This window comes from Diabrotica virgifera, chromosome 5 (assembly GCF_917563875.1).
Source record: "Diabrotica virgifera virgifera chromosome 5, PGI_DIABVI_V3a".
NCBI lineage: Eukaryota > Metazoa > Arthropoda > Insecta > Coleoptera > Chrysomelidae > Diabrotica > Diabrotica virgifera.
The window spans coordinates 5,382,621-5,398,330 of NC_065447.1; the positions used below are offsets into that span (position 1 = coordinate 5,382,621).

Sequence of the window (15,710 nt, forward strand, 5' to 3'; positions counted from 1 at the left end):
CACAACTTCTGTCTGAAAATTCTGGAATGGTGTCATTCGGTAGTTGTAGTTGAGGAATGGATATCCACTATTCCCTAATAATATATTCTCCAGAAATTCCCCATTACATATACCCATAATGCAAAAGTATTTAAAAACTCATAAAATAGTATTTCCAATTTATTGCACTTCCATATTTATGAACGATGAGTATTATGGGATATATATTATGTTGTTCTCTAAACATCTTTAAATGACAAAATAATTAAATTTAACGTTTTACTCTTCAATTATCTTATTTTAATTTTATATCGACAAATGGAATTTTATAGGTTATTTTTATATTTACAAAAATATTTCATGTCATTTGTCAAAATAAAAGATTCTTTAACTGCGTTTGCAATACCACTCTTTTAGACCCGTCCTGTATTTGTCCTTTATTAAAGTATCCTGTAATAAAGGATCCTTTATTTGCCGGTGGCAATAACTCTCTACTAATGTACAGATAGTGGCATCCTCGATAAGAATAAGGTATCAGAAGTAACAGGTATCGGTAGGAATTTGGAAGAAGTTGAAGAAAGAAAAAGCCCCTGGTTCTGGTGAAACAGGACTGAGTGGAAAGATACCGGGGGATAGCGGTTACAAGCTCATTGTGTCTTGTACATGGAACAATACTAAAATATAATCTAAAGATAGTAGAAAGATACAGAAACAAAACAGCAAGTAGGTTTTAGAGACGGAAGATCGACGGTTGACCACTTATTTTGCGTTACTCAACTAATAGAAAATAAGACCGCTAGAAACAAAGAGGTTCATTTACTATGCGTCGACATTAAAAAATCATACGATAGTGTCCCCCTGGACACTATCTGGAAACGACTCTGGAAAACCTTCTTCGTCAACCATATTCCATCCATTCCTGAAAGTAGGTCTCTCTCAAATGCTTCCATCTTTCTCTAAGCCACTGTGTGCCTGCCACTGTTCTCATGTCATCTGCCCATCTCTTTTGAGGTTTTCTCATGCTCCTTGTTGTACTACTTGGTCTCTATTCTAAGATTCTCCGTGTCCATATGTTATCATCATATCTGGCTGTGTGACCTGCCTAGCGCTATTTCTTGAAATTTCTTCCACGAAATCCCTGATCCTCGATGTACGTCTTATCTCAGTGTTTCTAATATTGTCTCAGTCAAATTCCAAGCGTACTTCATTCCCTTCCCATGTTAAGAAGCCTTAGAATAATTAAGCAATATTAATATAAACATCATAAAGGCAGTTAATGAACTACCTACATAATAATACACAGGCTCGAGTAAAAATAGGAAATGGATTAGAAAGAATCACTGGTAAAATATTTAAACCAGAAGCTTAAGACAAATCATTCTCACTTTTTTCGCAATCTTCAAAATCATCATTTAGAGACTTTTAGGATTATTTAAGAAAAATGCAATTTCTTTTTTAATTATAAAAATGTCATTTTCGATCAACTACTTTTTCTAAACTAAGCATTCCAAACCGGTCAAATCGCATGGATCGTACCAATTATATCTAAAGTTAACTTCAAGTGGGAAGTTATTCCTTTCTATTAAGAGTGTATTGACGAGGGTTTAATTGTTACATTTCAAAAAGAAAAAGCAGAGAGCGACTTTATTTTCGTCATAAGTCAGTCAGTTCTTATGAAAAAAACTTTTGTCAGAGCTTATTTCAAAGATTTTTTAATGAGCTTTAAAAGATGTCTGTCAAGTTCTCCCAAAAAATTGAACCACGTTCGAGTTATCTGAGATTGAAGGTTTTCCATTTCGAGGTTCTTCGAAAATAACCATCCTTTAAGAACAATAACTCAGTCGTTATTAGGTTTACATAGGTCTTTCTGACACAAATCTCTTGTTTTTTATTAGCTACAATTTTTTTCATAATGATTTTTTCTATAAAATTATTTTTTTTTAAGTTATTCATGAAAAACGGTTGTAAAACCTGAGTTTTTTCAATGAAAAATGCATAGTTTCAATCGCTAATAACTTGAAAAAAGTACCTATAGAAAAATTTTATAGAACAAAATTTACTCAGAATTGGTCAGTCTATCGACTTCCATAGTTATTTTGATTGAAAAAATTTTCATTTGTTACCTCTAGACCTACAACCCCTAGATGGGGTTGTTTTCACCCCCAGGGCAAAAGCCCGGTTCGACATAGGGTAGATTTTGAAGAAGAGAGTTAACTGAGCTTAAATCCAAATTTTCATTAAAATCGGTGTCGATTCTCAAAATTCCACAGTTTTACAGTTTTTTACCGCTGATGACTGGTCTAAATCAACGACATTTTGGTAGACATCATTAAATGTCATTGTATATACACAACTGTCAATTTGACAAATTCCTATTACAGTTTTTTATCCATAGTATGTTTTCATACTAATGTCGTCCAAACTAGAGCAAGTTCTAGAAATAAACCCCCCAAATGAGTTGGTTTTTAAAGGTCGATACGATGAACCCGTCACCTCCACCCTGACCTTAACGAACCCTTCAGACAAAAGAGTGATGTACAAAATCAAAACAACAGCTCCAAAGATGTACTGTGTTAGACCTCCTTCTGGAATGATAAATGCTAAAGACACACGTCATATAACAATTTCTTTTCAACCATCTGAAGATGCCATTGAGACAACCACACACAAATTCATGGTCCAAAGTGCGTACGCCCCACCAGGTGATGTAAATATGGAGCAAATATGGAAGAATATTATACCGGCGCATCTCATGGACACCAAACTTAAATGTGTCTTTAACTTAAAGGAGGAAAAGAATGAAGAGCGCCAGGACTTTACTCCAAAACTGGTGTCTACACCGATCAGTGCTTCCTCTGAAATCAACGATGTGGCTCAAGAACTTCTCCAAGACATTAAGAAGGAGCAAGAATCGTTCCTAAAGTTGGAAAACCAGACGCTGAGGGATCAGATCCGGCAGCTTCAAATGGAAATGCGAGCTTCAAATTCGACGACGGATTACAATCACAATAATTATTCTTATAAGGTGGTCTACTTTGTGGTATCTCTTGTAGTCGCGATTACAGGTGCTGTATTTGGAAAGTATGTTCTCTAAAAATTACTTTATTTCAGCATTAGTGAGTACTGAGTCATTTAGCAAATATATTTTTTGAACAAGAATATTTTTTATTTCTTATTCTTCTTTGAGTAGATAGACTACTCAAAGGGCTTATCATACGTGCCCAAATTTGAGGAGTAGGTAGCCTCCATGACAATTTGCCGATGTTGTTCTCAATCTTGCGCGGCATGTAACAATTATTTATCTACTGATAAGACAGTCCATTGACGAAGGTTTCGGAGCCATGAATATTTTTTCCTACCAATATTTTTGATTCAGTAATATGAAAAATGATAAAATTAATATTTTTTTTTTGGAATTTTTATTAAATTTTGTACGACTGCATGAATACACACAGAAGGTATCCACTTTTCCACAATATATGCCAGTTATCTTGAACTTAGGATGTACCAGTCAAAAACTTACCTACGCAACTTTTTAAATTTACTCTCCTTTAAAACCTAAATATTTGTCCACAAGGAAAAAGTTTTCCTGTAGTTGGCTGTATAACATATAATACAAAAAACAGTAAAATCCTGTTAAAAGGTATATTTAAAATCACTCAAAAGGGCCACATCAAAATCACAACATAACTAGTTTTCGACTTACGAGTCATTATCAGTGCTTACGTGCAATGTACATGCTAACCACCATGATATTGTTTAACAAAAATATATGGGTCAAAGCCCAGTAAAAGTTGTCCGTCAAGGAAACATTGGTTTAAAATGTTACATTAAGCTAGGATGTTTAAAATATTTGGCTAATCTGCCCCAGGTAACATCTGAGCTGTGGATATGACTTGTTCACATGTTGAAAGTATGAAAGTCATACTTGCCGTCATACTTTCAACATGTGAACAAGTCATATCCACAGCTCAACCTGGGGCAGATTAGCCAAATATTAAACATCCTAGCTTAATGTAACATTTTAAACCAATGTTTCCTTGACGGACAACTTTTACTGGGCTTTGAACCATATATTTTTGTTAAACAATATCTTGGTGGTTAGCATGTACATTGCACGTAAGCACTGATGATGACTGGTAAACCAGTCGAAAACTAGTTATGCTGTGATTTTGATGTGGCCCTTTTGAGGGATTTTAAATATACCTTTTATACAGGATTTTACTGTTTTTTTTAAATATTTGTATTCTAAATACAAATACTTTCAGTTGTAGTCGTGTTCAGTAAATTATAGACCCTACTGTAGTCACATACATATCAACTAGTGGCACACAATACACCAGATTCAAACTGGTTTAGAAAGAAACTAGACAAACAACGAGAAAATCGCTAAGAACAGAGATCGTGGAGAAAATCCAGAGTGGAAAGTTACCAGAACCATATTTAGTACTTTCCCTATTACTGGGGTCATTCTGAAAAACGTCCTAGACTCTTAGAGGATATCAAACAGCTAGGACTTAGTGAACATATCTAGGTCTACTTTTTCCATCCCTACGTGGAACGATTATTATGCAAAAGAAAGTTTTTGGGAGATAGGAATCCTCTAGGCTAGACTCTAGAGCCTAATCCTTTCCAATCTAGTAGATGGATACCTTATACGTTTTTCGAGTCAGTTCGTTTTCTGTCGTCTTTTTTATAGATTGTCGTTATATAGGCAGTTTTCAATTTTTCTGGAACAACAATCTTCTTCTTTTGCCCTTTAATTCGTCCAATTTTGAACATAGGCTTCCCCCAGTTTCCTCCATTCGCTTCTGTTTAGTGCTTTCTGTTTCCAGTACATTCCTCCTATCTTTTTAATGTCATCTCCCCATCTCATCTGGGGTCGTCCTCTTGCTCTCTTTCCTGTCCATGGTCTCCATTGTTGTATCGTGCTATTCCACCTATTGTCCGTTTGTCTAGCGTTATGACCTGCGAAGCTCCATTTTAGCCTGGCTATATGTTGTCCTGCGTCTTTGACTTTTGTTTTATTTCTTATCCAGTTGTTTTGCTTTTTGTCTGTCAATTTTACTCCTAACATTGCTCTCTCCATGGCTCTTTGTGTCTTCATTATTTTATCCATGTTTGCCTTGGTCAAGGTCCATGTTTGGCATGCGTATGTGAGAATTGGGAGTATGCACTGGTCAAACACTCTTGTTTTTAAGTATTGTTGTATTTTTTTATTCTTTAGGATCCATTTTAATTTTCCAAATCCTGCCCAGGCTAATCTGACCCTTCTTTTTATTTACCTCCGCTGTTTGGTTTTCCTTATTTATTTTTATCATGTCCCAAATATATATAATCATTAACCGCTTCTATTGTGGTGTCGTTTAGTATTACGTTTCTATTATCTTGTGTGTTTGTCATTGTTTTCGGATTCATTTGCTAGTTCGGTTAGCATGGTTTGTAGTTCTTCAAAACCTGATGCTATGACTACTACATCGTCTACATATCTTAGGTGGTTTAGTTTCTTTCCATTTATGTTTATTCCCATGTTTGTCCATTCCATTGTTTTGGAATGTCGCACTCCTCTGTTAATTGGTATGGGTTTTGTGGTTTCTTCCAATTGTACTGTCATTGTTGCTTTCTTATATATATTATGTATTAGCATTCTGTATCTGGAATCTATTCTACAGTTGTTTATAGCTTTTTCTATTGCCCACATTTCCAAGCTGTCAAATGCTTTTTCGTAGTCAACGAACGCTAAATGCAGATCTATATGGTATTCGTTAGCTTTTTCTATTAGTGTCCTAATTGTTAGAAGATGGTCGTGGTGCTATATCCCTTTCGGAATCCTGCCTGCTCTACTGGTTGATACGAGTCCAATTTGTGTGTTAGCCTGTTGTTGATAATCCTCATGAATAGTTTATACGTTTGCGACAGCAGTGAGATGGGTCTGTAATTTTTTATGTCCTTTCTGTCGCCTTTTTTAAATAGCAGGATTGTAAGACTTTCGTTCCATTCGTCGGGTATGTCTCCTTTATGTAGACACTGATTAAATAGATTTCTTAATGTTTGTAAGATTTCTTCTTTCCCTTCTTTCAACATTTCAGCAAGGATTCCATCTGGTCCTGGTGCTTTGTTGTTCTTTAATTGTAATAGTGCTGCTTCTATTTCATAATTTTCTATTTTTGGTAATGTTTCTGAGTTTACATTCGTGCTTGTTTTCTTGATATTTTCCTGAGTGTTGAAGTTTGCGTCTTTCTTTGAGGTGTATAGTTCTTTATAAAACCTTTCTACTTCTTCTGATATCTTATCTTTTCTCCTCTCTTCTGTTTCTGTTTCTATTTCATCCTTTATTGAAATGAGTAGAGGTTTCCCTAAATTTGGTCGTAAGCATTTTAGGCCCTTATTTCTCTCACAACAACAATACACAAGTTAAATAAGTATGATATCCTGTTGAATAATGCTTCAGTTAAATTTGACAGAAATTCGGGTCTACAAGCTTTTTTCTTTTCATATCTTTTGTGGCTTTCTGGACCATATCACCGTTGAGTTGATTTCAATGTTTTAGCCTTGTTAATGTACATCTTCCGTAATTGATTCATTACCACCATACAAGTTTTATGACTTCTTTATTATTATAAAAATATGTTGAAATTATACCAATAACCATAAACAAATCTTCGTACTAATCGTAAAACATCCAATAAAATTTGTCTAGTACCACTATCGAAACTAAAACTATTAACCATTGGCATGATTCGAAAGTAAACCAACAAGATGGCGTAATTGAAGAAAAATTGAGCAACGTTCAAAGGAACTTAGCGAGTCATTAGAAATAATAACCCACGAGATGAGAGCGGAATATAATAAACATAATGTGTAATGATGCTGAATCCATCTCAACCGCTAGCTAATGTATTTTTTTGCCTTCGAATTTTAATGGTACTATATGGAATAATTATAACGTACGACTTGTTGGTATTAAGTGCACTTTAAGATGCATTCTCTACAGAGAGGAACTGGTTTCACCTTTTTAAGTTTGAAAAGAACCCGAAATTAATAATCTGTTGTAGAAAACGATGCGTTAACTATGTTTCAAAATACTCTCAAAGGGTTTGATGGTTATGTACAGCAATAAAAATAGGTGGATGATCCTCCTCAAATTGTTCTAAATATCTCAGCGTTTGTGCATAGTAGCTTTTTCTAATGCCTATATTGGTTTCCTCCTCTTTCTAAATATACTATCAAACATACTATCAAACCAGGTCACTAATCATCCAAAAGAAAGGATCCTTACAAAGTGTACTAATATAGAAGAAGATATCTTCTAGAAAATTTACAAAATATAGGGAAACCAAAGCAATATCACAGAATGGTAGGCAATGACAATTTGTACCCAACAATCAGAAAAAGAGAAATATCAAGAGAAGAAATTTAGGTATCAAGATATGGACGAAAGATAGAGAGGGGGGATAAAATCATTCCAGAACTGTTTATAATATTTTCTAAAAATAATAAAAATATAAAATTTGGACGATAACATATACAGGGTGTCCAGAAACTCTACCGACAAACGAAGACAGGAGATTCCTCAGATAATTCTAAGACAATTTAACCCAATTCATCTAGTCCGAAAATGCTTCCTACAGGAGCTAGAGATATTTGAAAATGGCGTCTGGTAATTAGTTTTTCTTAAATATCTCCAGAACGCTTCTATCTAGAAAAACGAAAATTGGTACACATATTTATCTTCCAGAGATAAATCGACTCCATCCATTTCAAATTTATATTACCAGTCATAGGCGTCCGTTTTGGGTAGGGCAACAGTTATATTATCGCATAACTTTTTTGTTTTTCATTTTTAAGCATGTTTGAGTCTGGATTATTAAAATGTAAGGTATTATAGTACTAAAAGGTACTTTTACTTAAAGTCGATAGGATACACCGTTTTCTAGAAAAATCAATTTGAAAATTTTTCGTTTTTTGAATATCAAAAAAAATAAATAAAAAAAATCTAATTAGAAAAACGAAAACTGGTACGTTTATTTATATTCCAAAGATCAATCGATTTCATTAATTGCGAATTTCTAGTACCGGTCATATGCGTCCGTTTTGGGTAGGTCAACGGTTATTTTATCGTATAACTTTTTGTCTTTAATTTTTAAGAATTTTTCCCACTAGATTATTAAATTATGAGGTATTTTAGTACTAAAGTTACTCTTGCTTTAAGTTGGTAAAATACACCAGTTTTTTTTGAAAAATTTTTTCATTTTTTTTTAAATTCCGGAAACGAAAAATTTTCAAATCGATTTTTCTAGAAAACGGTGTGTCCTATTGGCTTCAAGCAAGAGTATCTTTTAGTACTAGAATACCTCACAATTTAATAATCCACTGTCAAAAATGCTTAAAAGTTAAAGACACAAAAGTTATGCGATAAAATAACCGTCCCACCCAAAACGGACGACTATGACTGGTACTAGAAATTCACAATGGATGGAATCGATTTATCTCTGGAAAATAAATTTGTGTACCAATTTTGGTTTTTCTAACTAGAAGCGTTCTGGAGATACTTAAGAAAAACTAATTACAAGAAGCCATCTTCAAAGAGCTCTAGCTCCCTTAGAAAGCATTTTCGGACCAGATGAATTTGGTTAAATTGTCTTAAAATTTTCTGATGAATCTCCTGTCTTCGTTTGTCGGTAGAGTTTCTGGACACCCTGTATATTAGAGTAGATATACAAATAAATCAATAGAGTTGATCAAGCTTTAGAAAAAGACCATGAGGGACACCAAGTGTACCAAAATTGGAACTAATTGAGGCACTTGAACTTATGATTTTGAAATGGTTAAGACACTGGATTCTGATGAATAAAAAATAATACCACTATTCTATTGTTACGAAACAATGGTTATGAATTGAAAATCCAGAATAAAATAGACCCCTGTATTAGACTAAAAAAAAAACAAAAATCGAATAACATACATGGTCTCTACTTATCTTCTACACTAGTGGGCTACCTTTTATGTCTGGCGACCCACCTTCTCATGTTTCTTCATATTCGCGACCCATCCCCCACCCATTATGATATATATGTACATTATTCAGTTACTGTAAGAGCCAGGCCGCGACCCACCTGCAGTCCGCTCGCGACCCACTAGTGGGTCGCGACCCACCGGTTGGGAAACGCTATTCTACACATATACTTATATCTTAGAATATCAAGCCGGTTCTGGATTAAAACCACTGATTGCTGCCGCATACATTAAAAATCCTTTTAAAAATTGATATCTGTGAAAGAAACTGATAAAAAACCCCTTAACGTCTTTATAACTAACTTCTTTCGCGTTCTTTGTTTTTTCTGTCGTTTGAACAGAAAAATCCATACGTCTAAGTGCATCGGCTGCATAAAAATATTATGACTTGAGGTTTTATAGTGTCGTTAGTCTTTAGGTCTTTTGTTCTTCGTTCGTTTCTTTGGCAGCGGGCAATGGATTTTTTGTTTTCCTATAAGCGCTAGGCATGTGAGATGCTGTAAATAAATCATTAGGGATTGATGATCACCCAAAGGGATTAGAGTACGCGCTACACACTGGTGTCATCATAAAAGTCTTACTCAAAATTCAATACAACAAAAAATGATAGAACTACTGATAGAATAATAAAAACTGCAAGAAAAAGGGATATTAAAACCAACACAACGAAAAACCGATATAACAATGGCAGGGGAGCCCAAGCAGGGATTTTGGCAGTTACTCGAGCGCGTCAGAAAATCACACGGAGAGAAATCTTGTACCCTGTAAATGTACCCCTACCATGGACTCGTTAATACAGAGAAGTTCGTTAAGGGGGTTCCGAAAAAAAAAGTATGTCCTTAGAAAAATTCGAAATCGTCAGATTAAGATTTAAGTAAATATCGAACAGAGTATGTATATTTCAAAAATGTGACGATCAGATAAAAAACTGAAAAATATGTGCTCAATAACACCACTACCCACGGAGGTGGGGTGGGGAGTTACTTTAAAATCTTAAATATCCCCATTTTTATTGCAGATTTGAATTTCTTACGTAAAAATAAGTAACTGTTATTTGAAACATTTTTTCGAATTATGGATAGATGACGCTTTAATCGGAAAAAACAATTGTTGACAATGGAAAATTAAATTTAAAGTCCCCACTAAAATGGAAAACTTAACTTTTTTTTTGGTTTTAGGACCTAATCTTCACAACCCAATAGGTCCCCATAACGCTTTAGTAACTGCAAATTTAGCATAGTAGGGAAGTGCAATTAAAACGAAAACATGCATTGTTTCGGAAAAATTCAAACAAGCTTATATTTTTCTAAAACTTTTTGAAGTTATACTTCTTTACATGTTAAAACCTATCAGCCCGGCTCATGCGCATTTTAACTTTGTTCTGATTGGATGTTCAAATGACATGTCAAAAATTATCCGATATGGCAGCTGTAGGACAGCTGTGGTTTGGAGGTAAAGGTAAAGGTAAACAAATGTATAATATATTAGTTTTATTGTTGTGAGGACAGAACCAAAAAAGTTTATAATATTGTAGTGACTTTTAAATAGTTTTTAAAAGCAACAGGTAAGTACGTAATAATTGTTAATGTATCATGGATATAAACCTACCTATTTGATCTGCCAAAATACATAGTATGTAATACTTTTATTTATATAATTTGATAACCATCAAAATTTCTATCAATATTCACCTAATATATTGTTTTCTTACTCTATGTTTTGTTGTATTTTTTCAATTCTAAATCATTTCAATTCAAAATTAAAATAATTTGATCAATTTTCAAAATATCAAAATATCACAAGTTTAATCCGTTTAGTTAGTCGATCTTCGTAAATAATGACACATAGTGTCCGTGGCTAAGCGTTGAAGGCGAATGAATTCCAATACCAACCGCGCTTATCAGCGCTGGTTCGAGTCCCAATAGAAACTTTTTTTTTTGTTTTTTTAATACATTTTATGATTGTAAGTATATTTATTATATAATTGTATTTTCAGAAAATACGTATTTAGTTAAAAAAATTTTCGACAATTAATGTTCAGACATCATTTGTGGCTTGTTTAATGTGTTTGTGTGTGTTTTATTCTTTTATTATTTTAATTTTTGGCACTGTTCTAATAAAAATGTTTGAGAAGTAGTAAGTATAAATTAGTTTAATATTTAAACAAAATATAAATAAAAAGTATATTAATTTCGTTTAAATCATATAATAGAAGTATAACTTCTTACGTGCGTACAAAGTACACACACATTCTTTTTTTTGTTAGTTTATAAACTTGTTAAAGTAAAAAGTTCTACTCGCAGATTTCGCCGCTAATTGTTTATTAATTGTTTAAACAGTAATAATTGTTTTGTATAAATAATTTTAAAAATATCGTTAAATTCATCATTTAACTTTGATCAAATATGTGTCTATTTTGTTTTTGATTATGCTGAATCCGAATATGGCATTGCAATTTGAAAATTCTTATACAGAAGCTCTTATACAGTATGTCTGCGTAGCTAGGAACCACATGGAAAACTTTTTTATTATCAATTTTACGAAAAAAAGATATTCTTCATAAAATGCTCTGGATAGTCAAAAATCTAAAACTCAAGCATCAGATATCAAATTTTATCGATTTTATACGAGTTATGTCAAAACTATGAATTTCGTTAAAGAGTAAAGTACCTTTATATTCCAGAATATCAAAAAATGATATTATGAAAAGTTGTTTGAAATTAAAAACTATGTTTAAATATACAATTACATCATTCTAATCGAAAAAAAAAATTTTCAATTTTTTCTCAAATTACGGATACTCATCATCATTTTATTACAATTATGAGAACTATTTTATTATCACTTTTACGAAAAAAAGTTATTCTTCATAAAATGCTCTCCCTGGTCTAAAATCTAAGATACAACCATCAGATATCAAAATTTTTTAATTTTATACGAGATAAGTAAAAAATATGAATTTTTCTTAAGAGTTAAGTGCCTTTATTATTCACAATATTTTAATTAGAAGAATGTAATTGAACACTTAAACAAAATTTTTAATTCCAAACAACTTTTCTTAATAACAATTTTCAATATTGTGAAATGTAAAGGTACTTTACTCTTGAGTGAAATTCATATTTTTTGACATATCTCGTATAAAATTAATTAAATTTGATCTTTGATAATTGCTTCTTAGATTATATATGATGCAGAGTATTTTATAGAGAATAACTTTTTTTCGTAAAACTGATAATAAAAAAGTTATCAATAGGTTCCAAGTTACGCAGACATACTGTATAAGAGCTAAAAAAATTTTTTTTGCTGAACATTTATTATTGTTGAAGCTTATTATTAAATGTATTTTAGGTAAGTTTTACAGAAAAAAGTTTTGATCATTTTGTATAAACATTTTTTTAGCTGGTAATTTTCGGGTTTTGTATTACATTTTTATCTTTCTTAATTTTCTCAAAAAGAAGTAGTGTATTTCATTTCTAAAGTAAAATAATTTAGTGCATTTTAAAGATTACATCGTAAGCTTTAAAAAAGCACTTATAAAACTGTAATAGATCTGTTCAAACTTGAGTAATACCGTCTTAAAGTGGTAGTAATTCTATAAAACTACGAAGATTTCAAAAATTACATTTTTTGAGACATCATATCATTTGAATTAAATTTTTTAGATTTTTTATGAATGAAACATCATTTAGTAAGATACTTGAAAGGTAAGTTGTGCAAAATTGAGAGTTTTATAAGAAAAATTGTATTAGTTACACATTTTTAAATCATTTTTAAACAAAATTCATGTAAGGCTCACTTTCCGCCCGTACTTATGCCCATACATTTTATTTCTTTTTATTATAACCATACGATAGCTTAATTATTCTTCATTCATGTTCAATTTGTAAAATTTCATTTGATCTATTAGTTAAAGAATTACATTAAAATTACTCAACCGTGCACTTCGCCGTACGCTAGTTTACAATGCGCCAATGTTTGTGAGAAGGGTGACTTTAGCGTTATAAATAAAAAATTATAGAAGATACAGATTTAATTTTATAAAATTCTTTATATAAGGTTTTTTTGTAAAATTTTCTGAATTTTTCAATGGTCAAGTCAGTTTTTTTCTAAAATTTATATTTTCGGAGTTATTAAAAAAAAACATGTAATTTCGTAGTTCATTTGTTTAATAAAAAATGAAGCACCCACTTCTCGAGTAGAATTTTTGTGATATGTTGTTTATTAAACATTTATTAATGAAATTACAAAAAGTTCTGTCTTGTTTGATTTTTTCCGAAGTGAAAATCTATATGCACTCCCCTATAGGTACTTGCCTCCCTGCTGCTATTAGAAACTTTATTATACATTGTCAAAATTACACAAATACAATTCATGTCGTAAAAATAAAATTAACAAATGTTTTTACATATTTTTAATATGACAAAGACTTTGTTTGGAGAATTAAAAATTCGGCGCCTTATGTTTCTGTGGTTTAAATACATAATAATTTAACAAGAAAGCTTCCTCTCAAGTGTGGACCACATGCGTAACATCACATACCAACGACGTATGTGGAATTGTGATCCAACATATGGTTCTGAAAACTCTTCCCGGTACATTAAACGACATAAAAAAATGGTGAGAACTTCCAGATTCGACCGCCAAAAAATTCTCGGTAAACAAAATTATTTATGTAATCCGCATCTGGTGTGCCGAACTAAATATTTTAATGATAATTGTGATGTTAAAAATGGCTCATAAAAAAATAGAACACTACCATCTTGTCAAGATTTAGTACATAGAAGATTTAGCAGATGTAATTTTTTTATTAGGACATTTTTTACAAAGATACAGAGTTTGAAATTGACACAACAGACACATGCGAATTAGAAAAGCCAATGACCAATTTAATAGACCAACATCTAGGGAAAAAATAGAAGTAAAAACTGCAAAAAGGAGAAAAACTCTAATTGAACTAATTGATAATGAGACTAAAGAAAAAATAATGAAAAATAAACAAAATTAAGGAATATAAAAATATAATATAAAAAGCGAAAAAAGAAAAAGTAAAAAAGACAGAGTGTATAATGAAGAAAGGCAAAATGGAAAAAACCGTTAAAATAAACTGACACTTGAAGGAGAAGTTTGGAAATGGAACTTAAGCTATCTTTATTATTCTGTAGCAAAGGATTGCTACACGCACGGGTACAAGGAATACTTGTAACCGTTGACCTGATGATGCTCTGCAAATTTTAGAGAGCGAACCGGTCATCGGAGTAAAACAATAAATGATTGCGAATTTGTCTATTTTTTACTTCATAGCTTAAGGCCTTTATTTTATATTGAGAATTTGATTATACAGGGTGAGTCATGAGGAACTGTACATACTCCTACCTCGTATAGAGCCTCCTATGGGGAATAACAAATGACCATTAAAAAGTGTCTTCTCCCCTTGTTCAATAATATACAGAGCGAGTTTCGCATTTTGACAGAAATTTATATTCGTCATAATTTTTGAACGGTCAGATCGATGTGTCTCTTATTTTTGTCAATCGTTACACTATTACCACCTAATCAACTGATTTATTCAAACTAGAAAAAAATCAGGTCCGGCTTTAAAAAATTAGTTCGTTTGGTTCTTAGAAAAAATTTCACCCTGTATACGCTTTTTAAAAACTCTAATATGAATTTTACAAATAGGCAATTAAAATGGCATATTTATTTTTCCCCCACACGACTACCTACTTAATTTTTTATTAAAAAATCAAATTTGTCAAAATCGGAATTTTAACCTAAAAATGAAAAAAAAAAAAAGATGAAATCACGGTTAAACGTATACCAGGTGAAATTTTTTCAAGACCCAAACAAACTAATTTTTTAAAGCCGGACCTGATTTTTTTCTAGTTTGAATAAATCAGTTTATTGGGTGGTAACCATAATCAAATATTTGTTTAAAAAAATTAATTTTTGTAATAAAAGCTAATTTTTTTTAAATCTATGATTCACTTTACCAAATTTTTAATTTATAGTCAAATTTGATTTTTTTTTATAAAAAATTAAGTAATCGTGTGTGGAAAAAAATAAATATGTCATTTTAATTGCCTATTTGTCTAATTTGTAAAATTAATATTAGAGTTTTCAAAAAGCGTATACAAGGTGAAATTTTTTCTAAGACCCAAACGAACTAATTTTTTAAAGCCGGACCTGATTTTTTTCTAGTTTGAATAAATCAGTTGATTAGGTGGTAATAGTGTAACGATTGACAAAAATAAGAGACACATCGATCTGACCGTTCAAAAATTATGACGAATATAAATTTCTGTCAAAATGCGAAACTCGCCCTGTATATTATTAAACAATGCGAGCAGACACTTTTGTAATGGTCATTTGTTATTCCCCATAGGGGCCTCTATACGAAGTAGGGGTATGTACAGTTCCTCATGACTCACCCTGTATGATTATAATATAATATAGACGGTGAAATGAGTACTTAGAATATGTTTTTCTATTATTAAAGTCCTTCTGTGTTCTGCAATAAGTTTGTTAGAGGTTCTACCAGTTTGACAGGTGTAAGTTTGTGGACAATCATCACATAATGTAAGTTTGTATACACCACTGTATAAGTGCTTTTTCTTTTAACTCATATTGTTGTTAATTTACTTCTAAGTTGGTGTTTGTTCTGAAAGCTGGTGTCATTCCTTTCGTTTTTATGTGTTTGGTTGGTGGTGGAACAACTA

The 15,710-nt window shown here is 31.9% G+C and overlaps 2 protein-coding genes across 2 annotated transcripts in view; one reads left to right on the plus strand and one right to left on the minus strand.

Annotated features, from left to right (window-relative positions):
• LOC114342869 (neurogenic locus Notch protein) overlaps window positions 1-15,710 on the minus strand; it is a 490,390-nt gene that overhangs the window by 323,212 nt on the left and 151,468 nt on the right. The window lies entirely within an intron of this gene.
• On the plus strand, window positions 2,328-3,138 carry LOC114343029 (vesicle-associated membrane protein-associated protein A-like). Its single transcript, XM_050652240.1, has one exon. It carries the CDS (start codon window positions 2,390-2,392, stop codon window positions 3,071-3,073), a length of 684 nt encoding a protein of 227 aa, XP_050508197.1. The 5' UTR covers window positions 2,328-2,389; the 3' UTR covers window positions 3,074-3,138.

What these genes read in the sequence shown, in the direction of transcription:
- LOC114343029 (XM_050652240.1), top strand. Translation starts at nt 2,390, where the DNA reads ATGTCGTCCAAACTAGAGCAAGTTCTAGAAATAAACCCCCCAAATGAG.